The sequence below is a fragment of the Chrysochloris asiatica genome, unplaced genomic scaffold (genome assembly GCF_000296735.1).
Source record: "Chrysochloris asiatica unplaced genomic scaffold, ChrAsi1.0 scaffold00120, whole genome shotgun sequence".
NCBI classification, from domain to species: Eukaryota; Metazoa; Chordata; class Mammalia; order Afrosoricida; family Chrysochloridae; genus Chrysochloris; species Chrysochloris asiatica.
Window position 1 is genome coordinate 6,567,932 of NW_006408638.1, and position 8,183 is coordinate 6,576,114.

General features: G+C 35.6%; 1 protein-coding gene across 2 annotated transcripts in view; it reads right to left on the bottom strand.

Annotated features, from left to right (window-relative positions):
* Nucleotides 1–8,183, bottom strand: part of SENP7 (SUMO1/sentrin specific peptidase 7) — a 199,479-nt gene that overhangs the window by 133,876 nt on the left and 57,420 nt on the right. The window contains exon 3 of one of the 2 annotated variants that reach the window (XM_006868618.1): nucleotides 4,804–4,998. The exons of the other annotated variant lie outside the window; for it this stretch is intronic. Coding sequence (XP_006868680.1) covers nucleotides 4,804–4,998 — 195 coding nt within the window. The remainder of the gene's footprint in view (nucleotides 1–4,803; nucleotides 4,999–8,183) is intronic. 2 annotated transcript variants of the gene reach the window in all.

Below are 8,183 nucleotides of genomic sequence, written 5' to 3' on the forward strand. Positions count from 1 at the left end.
GGGATTATAATCAATGTAATGAAACAAGGTATATGAATGTTTGAATGTGAAACCGATGATGTGCCCTGAAAACTTTCACTCAATCCACAATAAAAACCTTAAAAAAAATTTTTAAAAATCAAGACTGAGCAGGATTAGCTGACCTGCGATGTGGGTTAATGCGCCAGACTGCAAAGCAAAAAGTTTGAGCTGAAAGGTTGGCGGTTCAATGTCACCAGATGTTTCTTGGAAACCCTATACAGGGTCACTATGTGTCAAAATCAACTCGACAGCACTTCACAACAACAACTCACGAACTCAAATTATGACAAGGCAGTCCCAGCCTTTTAGATCCATGTTACCAATTCCCTTGTTCTCTGTCTTTAGACTTAAATTAAGCTGTTATCAAGTGAACTGTATAGCCTTACAAGGCTGACCATAAATCAGTATTCATAAATTTGCAAAAAAAAAAAAATCATTAATTTAAAATTTAGCTTACTATATTTGGTCAAATATTTAATTAACTCACCCCTAATGTGATGGCTGGAGCCAAATGATTTCATGGGCCTTATACGGTTCATAGGCCAGAAGTTTCCCACACCTGCTTTATAAGGTTCCCAAGGCTACAAATCTTCATAACAGAAGGCCTCATCTTTCTCCCTCCTTAATTAATTGAGGGTTGTTGTCGTTGTTGTTAGGTGCCATGGAGTCAGTGATGCCAACTCATAGTGACTCTATGTACCACAAAACAAAACAACGCTGGTCTTGCACCATCCTCACTGGTAACACAACATGTAAACACTCAGGTGCTAATCAACAAATTGGCAGTTCCAATTCCCCAAAGAGTCCGGGAAAGAAAAGATTTCATGAGTTATTCCACTGAAAATTACAGCCTAGAAAATCCCACTGGGCAGTCCTAAATCAGTCATATGGGTCATTATGAATGAAAATTGACTCAACAGCACCCAGTAATGCTAATAAACATTCTCAATAACAAAAATATTACTTCAAGAGACCATTTCAAATTTAATATTCTGTTCACCCATGGTTTCTTTTAAACACTCTTCAATGCTTGGTATTAAGACACTTTTCCCCTACATAATTCTATTCAGGTTGCATGCTATCAATAATAACAATTCTGAACACTAAAGTTGGCTAAGTTGTTCAGACTATGTTGCTAAACTAAGACTTTGCAATAAAAGTTGGCATGTTTACCGAATTCTACACAATTGTGTGTCGTGCTATTGGATAAGCACTGGTCTGCTAACCACAAGGCTAGTGGTTCAACCCCACTGTATGTTCCTTGGAACTCTTGTTCAGGGTCACTGAGTCAGAACTGACTCCATGGCGCTTAACAACAACATCTTATAAGAACATTATGGTAACAACAATGTCAGTCTCCGTTCTCAAAAGACCTAGACGCTCTGGATATGCAGTGTTAAAGTGCTCAGCTGACTATCCAAAGGTTGGTGGTTTGAAGCCCCCAACCCTAACCACTTAGCCAAATACAGATGTGGCAGACTGCTCCCATAAGATTTAGAACCTTGGAAAAAATATAGGACAGTTCTACTATGCCACTTTGAGCTGCAATCAACTCAACAGCAATGGGATTTTTGGTTTGGTAACAAAAGATCTAAAATTTTATTTACTCCTCATGATTTTGAGATGAGCAGGCTAGGAGAAGATTGGATACAGCAGTAGTCCCATTCTGAGTCTACATGTGCTCATCCTGTGTTTATTTCAGTTCTAATAGTACAGATCTAGAAGTTTTGGTCACACTTGAGAGTTTATTTTCATGGGATACTCCGGATCCTGCTTAAAACAAACTCATTTTAAGGAAAGTGAAAACTAAAATTTGGTTTAAGGAGACTCAATACTAGTTACTGTCAATTCAATTCCAACTCAACAGTGTTAGAATAGCTTTGTGCTTCTTAAGATTTTCAACAGCTGATACTTCAAAAGTAAATCACTAGACTTTTCTTCCACAGCACCTATGGGTGAACTCAAAGTTCCAACCTTTTAGTTGGAATCTAAACATACAAACCGTTTGAACCACTCAGACTCTGAAGAAAGCAATGGTGGTGGTGGAGGTTATGTGCCATTCAGTCAGTTCTGACTCATAGTAACCCTGCATAGGGTTTCTGAAACTGTAAATCTATACAGGAGCAAAAAGCCTCACCTTTCTCCCATGGAACCACTGTTAGTTTCAATCTGCTGCTGCCCTTGAGGTTAGCAGCCTTACTCGTAACCACTAAGCTACCAGAGCTCCTTGAAAAGAGCAATATTCCTCTATAAATCAAATGGTGATGCTGATATGGCTACTACAATTGCCTTGGTAGCAATGAAAATTAGCAGGATCAGACATGTGTAGTCTTAGCACAAATAACTTCAGTAGCATCAACTACAGCAGGAGTTTTTAGTGGCACTTCTGATAGCAATAGCAATAAGAGAAATACAAATAATGACTTTTTTTTGTTTCTGTTAAGTGTCATCGAGTCATTTCCAACTCACAGTGACCCTGTATAAGATTTCTGAGGAGCAGCTGGTGAGCTTGAACAACCATTTGTGGTATATTGTTTATTCTATAGTGCCACACCAGGACTCCTATCATTTATTAATCACCAATTATGTTTCAAACACTTTATTAGGTTTGTTACATATGGAGTCCTGGTGTGGCTTTAGGATAAGCACTAGCCTAATAACCACAAGGCTGGTGGTTCAAACTCAACAGTCACTCCTTGGAAACTGACTCAACAGCACTTAATAATAAAATAGATATTTCCTTAAATTTATATAATAACACTGTACAATGTGTATTATTATCCTCAATTTAGAGATAAACAGCTTGCCCAAAATAAATCAGTTAAGATCTTAACCCAGCTGACTGGCACCAAAGTTTGTTAAAGTCAAAGGAAATTGTCCACCAAGAGAATTAATTTTCAGGGCCCACATGAACTATCTCCTGAAAATTTCCAAAACTATTTAGGAAAGACTTGAGAAAAGCTACAAATTCCAGACATATTTTGGAAATAGTGAGAAATTTTATAACTATTATTATTAAATGCTAGCTCCAATTGGTAGAAAGCCTGAAACTACAAATTATAATTCAATATTTTCATAGACTCCTCCTATTAGTGTTATTTCCTATAGCAGCATTAATGTGCTTTGATGTCACTTGAATTCCACGGCAATAGTACATCATTATAAGGTACTTTTCTTGTACTAATTATCTTCAATAATAACATTTTCATCTGTATAAGACTTTATGTCTACAAAGAATCTCTTACCGGTACAAGAAAGATACAAAAGAGATAATATAACAATCCTGTCTTTTAACAACTCAGGAGACTGAATATAAGATTAAATAACATGAACATTAACCCAAGTGTACAAAATTCAGTATTTACTGAGCTAACCACTGAATATAAATGCAAATAAGACATGATTGTTGTTGTTAAGTGCAGTCGAGTCCGTTCCAACCAATAGTGACCCTGTATAGGATTTCTGAGGAACAACTGGTGAGCTTGAACCGCCAACTCTGCGGTTCAAATTGACTTTGCAGTCCAATGCATTAACCCACAGCACCACACTAGCACTCCAATAAGACATGATACCTCTTCTTAAAGAGCTCACAGTCTAGCAAAAGTGGAAAAACTAACAGTGTAATATGATGCTTTCCTAATATTTAAATTCCAACTCTACATTCAATTTAGTAACTGGATAATGCCATTGAAACTTTCATTTATCTTAAGCAAATTTTAAAAAAGATCTAATAAAAATACAAAATTAAAATCATCACTAAAATAATTCACAAAATAAACAAACCTAAGTGCAAACAAAATATTTCCCAAAAAGAAACAAGTTCAGAAGTTCATAAGAAATACCATTTATTAAAATAAAATTTGTTATAAACACAAGCATAAGAAATACAAGAAATCAGCATTTTTAAAGAAATCTTTAAAGAGACTACTAAAGACATTCTTTAATATAACTCAACTTATGAGAGAGTTACAAACTAGACATTTCCTTTGGATAGTTTAGAGTGGTAAAATTAAGATCAATTTTTCACTCAGATCAAAATCTTTAATCTACAGACTGAAATTAGAAAAATAAGAAGAGAAGCTTCAGGAGTTCATGAGAAATGAAAGTTAAATTCGTTTACAGATCTAGTCATATTTACTAATTAACCATCCCCTAACTTTTTCCCACAGATTCTAGCTTGATTATTTCTGTTGCCCACATGAGCCTCTCCTACAGCTTAAAACAAAGAAAACTCAGATTATGCATCCCCTTACTGACACAGTAAGCTGCATTTGTTAAAGGAATTTTGCTATTTCAAATCATGTTTGTGAGGAATACATTCAATAAATAAATATGTGAGCAGTAAGTGCCAGGTACATTTATAGATTCCAGAGATAAAACAGTGAATAAGACGAGATGGATGGAAGGATAGATGGACAGGTGAACAGATGGATGAACAGGGCAGAGAACATGATAAGAATATATTAACAGATATCAGGGTTATGGATTTCAGTTACACCAGATTAAGAAAGAAACTGCAATGTAGAAATAGGTGACTAAATTTTCATTAAGAATCTGAATCCATTTTCCAAAAATACATTATGTTGAGAGATGAGTCCTTTTTGAAACTAGCATTAGTACTGTTGGTACTGACAGCCATGCCAGTGACCAAAGGAGATAAGCCAGAGCAGTCATCAGAGCACTTTACCTCACATTTAGCAATAACATATCTGTGGGGAAATAATGGGAGGGGGGTTCATGAGAGTAATTATAATATTTGAGCAAATGTATCACTAAACATACCTTTCAGATAAAAAACAGCTCTTTTGAGGATTTAGATTCTGACAAGATTCTAGGTTGCCATCATATGATGAAGAAAGTTGCTCTGATTGCAAGTTGTCTGCATCACCCAAACTGGCCTCAGTTACAGGATGGATCTTTACATATTTTCTTCCTAACTCCGTTCTCAGGACATTCGTCAATATAATTCTGGGTATCCTGTCACATAGAATAACAAACACTATACTATACTGAAGTTTTCAGTGAAAACATGAATTCTAGGAAGCTGAATTTTCAAACATATTCTTATTACAAGTAAATTATTAAAACTATAATATTCTAGAAATCAACTAATGAATATACTCAAAAGTCTAGATAAACACACTGTTCTGGTTTTGTTTCTAGTATTTGTTTCTTATAAACTGGTAAATATTCATCTACAATTACAATTAGACTTTAACAAGTAACTAACTTTAAAGCTATACTAACGGATGCTATTGGGGTGCATAAAATTTTAATCAATTTTTCTCAAAAAAAATGCTCTTTTTGTTCCCAGTAGTTGTTCAAAACAGAGAAAACTTAAAATTACACTGACCGATCATACAAAGTCTTGTTTCTCTCACTCAACACACTTCCTCAATGAACAATTACATACAATTGTAAAAATAACAAATTTTCAAAAAGAAAGATACTATTTTATCTATGACGAGAGATTCCTTAAATGAAACAGTACATATACTGATGATAGTGTATATAATCTATAAAAGGGAACTTACATTATCTTCACATTACATTATCTTTAATACCACTTTTCTCCATGAACTTTCTGAAGCCCCCTCACATAAAAGCATTGAGAAAAGAGTAAGTCAAATGTGTAGAAAATTAAACTGTGTTTTTAAAGTTCTAAAGTTTTTATATTGGTGGGGTTCACATCAAATAAACTATATATCCCTGATGACTTCTTAATAAGAAAGGGGTAAAGTAATTTTTTCTTGTTGAGCCTGTTGTTAAGTGCAGTAGAGTCCACTCCACTCCGTATAGAATTTTCCAAGGAGTGACTGGTGGGTTTGACTCCTAACCCACTGCTATAGAGTTACTTGTAACTCATGGCAACCTCATGTGTTACAATGTAAAATTGCTCCATAGGGTTTTCTTGGCTTTAAATCTTTAGAGAAGACAACTAACAGGTCTTACTCTGTGACACTGCTGGCTGAATTCAAACAGCCAACCTTTAAGTTAGTGGTGGTGGTGGTTATGTGCCATTGAGTCGGTTCCGACTCATAGCGACCCTGTACAGGGTTTCCAAGACTGTAAATCTTTACGGGAGCAAACACCTCATCTTTCTCCCGTAGAACAGCTGGTAGTTTCAAACTGCTGACCTTAAGGTTTACAGCCCGATTCATAACCACTACGCTACCAGAGATCCTTTAAGTTAGTAGTCTGAAGCAAATCTTTTTTGCCTAGTTGGTTTACCAGTTGTTGTTATAAACTGATGCATTTTGCCACATTATAATAATACTTCAAGGCTGCTGTTTGGCATGCCTATCCCAAATTCTTGTGGTTTATTACCTCTTGTTACTAATTTTTTTTTTTTTTTAATTTTCCTATATCTTCTTTATTGACTGTTATCGATATGCTAGTAGCAGTGCTTTACTGTCTCTGAGTTAACACCTACACTCAAAAAGAGCCTGAGTACTTTCAAATGAAAAGCCCCTGAATATTACTGTTTGTTACATTTGTTGTTAGTACTTAGACTAACTCTTTAAATCCACTACAGTCTTTATATTCATTAAATAGATACACTATGTTCTTCCATTAGGTTTCAAATACTTATGAATCATAGAATTTCAGATCTTAAGGAGAGATTTTAAATTGTTGTTGCTGTCAACTTCCGTCAAATCGGTTCGGACACATAGAGAACCCATAAAAGATTTCAACACGCAGCCAGTGGGTTTTAACCTCCAACCTTGTGGTTAGCAGTCCAGTGCTTATCCTATAGCACCACACTAGGACACTAAAGGGGTATTACAGTACACCTTTAATCTTAATGATTTAGTCCTTCTCTTTAAACATGCAGAACCAAAATTTCAGAAAAATACTACCACCATTGAAAAAAAGTGATTCAATCTAAAAACAAAAACCAAAATTACATATAACTTCCTGAACTCAGAATTTACGATAAAAGAAACAAGGAAAAAGAAATCTGTAACCTATTAAATACACCCTCTAATATGTGGCGGGGGTAGCAAAAGTTTTTCTACCTGCTTAAAACATTTAACTTTCTCAGAATCCTATTTATTACTGTCTGCCTTGTGACCTTGATCCCTGACAAAGCTCTTTAAATAACTAGATTAAAAGTGAGAATAAGGACAACTAAAACTAAAAAGAAATCTCAAGATTTCTTATATCTTACCTCAGACTAGGTGTTACACTAACAATTATCTTACCTCACACTAAGTATTATTATGAAATGAATTGCTAAAGAAAACACAAGTGTGGTTTCCAATACTTTACGGAAAAGACAAGAGTATCAGCAGGAAGTATTTGATTCTTGTTAAAACCATGTTTTTCCAGATAAACATTTTAATATAAATGTTATTTTTAAGCACTGAAAGACTCTTAAAGACTAAGTTCAGAGTTCATTTAAAAATATTAACAATATTTGTATATTCTTTTAATGAGTGTCTCTGGATAGTACAAATGGTTAAGCATTCACCTACATAGGTTCCTAGTGCATTCAATTAAAAGTTAATGGTTCAGATGGAGAACAAACAACATGGCAGATTGGGTGGAAGGTCTGTAAGGAGCTCTGATAGCAACAACACAGAATACTGGACCAAGCAGGCTCAGGGGATGGTCCCAGAACTCTGAACTACATATAAAGGAATATTTAGAAGGTTGGAAGGCTTACAGCTAGGGGAATTTGTGGCAGAAGCAAGAAATCCATTGCTTTCTAATTCAAGACGCTCAGCTGCTCCAGGAGCCACCATCTTGGGTGAGACCAAGCAAGGGAAGAATGAGAGCAGCCACGGACGCCTGACAGAATTACAGAGATAAAGGTGTGGACATTCTTTTCTTTTGGTATATGTTCATTGGTCCCTTGCTATCTGCACACCTCTATTCTGGTGACTATAGGGGTGCCTAAGCTAGTGGGCACCCCAGCCCCACCCTTGGAGGGTTCTACTATGCACAGATCTCTTGAAATTTAAAGAGACAGTTTCCACTTAAAACCAAATGGCCACAGCCGGCCCTGAACTGCTTATAACTAGAAAAAAGACCTGAAAGGCGATTGTGGAGCAAGACAGGCAGACAAAAATGGAAATAGGCCGAAAATTAAACCCTAAGTTACGTTACAACGACCAAGAGTGGCATCTTGAAATTTCTCAAGAAAAAGAGTGAAAAGG